The sequence below is a fragment of the Galeopterus variegatus genome, unplaced genomic scaffold (assembly GCF_000696425.1).
Source record: "Galeopterus variegatus unplaced genomic scaffold, G_variegatus-3.0.2 Scaffold1658, whole genome shotgun sequence".
NCBI lineage: Eukaryota > Metazoa > Chordata > Mammalia > Dermoptera > Cynocephalidae > Galeopterus > Galeopterus variegatus.
The window spans coordinates 370616-371733 of record NW_007727769.1 but is presented as its reverse complement, the minus strand read 5'-3'; the positions used below and the strand labels follow the sequence as shown (position 1 = coordinate 371733).

Below are 1118 nucleotides of genomic sequence, written 5' to 3'. Positions count from 1 at the left end.
GGTTCCAAAGTGCTCCGGACAGGGGGACAGAGCCCGTCTTGCAGGCCGACCCAGCGAAGGCAGGGAAAGCAGGGACTGGAAAGCAGATTCCCACAGCTATCACCGCTGTCGCATGAGAGCTCAGTATACTAGAACAGGGTACACGGGGACAGGCCACGGACCGCGATCTTCTGAGCTCAGGATCGTCGGAGGCTGGGACTCTGACGCCACCTCTGGGCAATCCCCAGCCTGCTTCACACAGCCGAGGAAGTGCCGCTCCATGGCTTCAGCCTCAGATTTCCGTTATCAATTTCTTGGGTATGTCTTTTTTTATCTCATACTTTACTGGGTAAATATCATATATTTAAACAGTTTTATTGTCAGCAAATAAATTGTTCAGTCAAAGCTAAATCAAAACTTCCAGGGCCAGCCCGGGGCTCACTCAGGAGAGTGCGGTGCTGATAACACCAAGGCCATGGGTTCAGATCCTGTATAGGGATGGCCGGTTCGCTCACTGTCTGAGCGTGGTGCTGACAGCACCAAGCCACTGCTTAAGATCCCCTTACCGGTCATCTTTTTTTAAATTTAAAAAAAAAATCTTCTATCTTTCATCGAAATCATCTATGACGTCTGTTTTAGTCTGTTTTGTGTTGCTATGACAGAATTACCTGAGACTGGGTAATTTATAAAGGAAGCAGGTTTATTTGGCTTACGATTCTGGGACATCTGGCATGGATCTCAGGCTGCTTCTACTCATGGTGGAAACTGGCAGCAGCCGGCAGGTACAAGCAGATCACATGGCGACAGGAAGCAAGAGAGAGGGAGAGAAGATACCAGGGTCTTTTTAAGCAACGAGCTCTGGTGGGAACTAATACACCGAGAGCTCACTCATTAATCCCTCCGCCCCCCAGAGTATTAATCCATTCATGAGGGATCCGCCCCCATGACTCAATCAGTGTCCAACACTGCCACATTGGAGATCAGATTTCCGCATGAGTTTTGAAGGGGACAACACATCCAAACTCCATCAACGTCTTCTTGGAGGCCAGCAAGCCGTCTTGGTCAGAGGACCCCAATGTTCTAGTCCAGACACCTACTGCTTGTGCTACCAGGTGGCAGATCCAGGTTCTTGGTCTATC

General features: G+C 49.6%; 1 protein-coding gene across 1 annotated transcript; it reads right to left on the bottom strand.

The window, feature by feature from the left end:
- Positions 1–5: 5 nt before the first annotated feature.
- On the bottom strand, positions 6–261 carry ANXA2R (annexin A2 receptor; the record flags this gene model as incomplete). Its single annotated transcript, XM_008578304.1, is given in 2 exon segments — positions 6–129; positions 131–261. Coding segments are annotated over 2 exon segments (255 nt in total), but the record flags the coding sequence as incomplete, so codon positions are not given.
- Positions 262–1118: the final 857 nt, after the last annotated feature.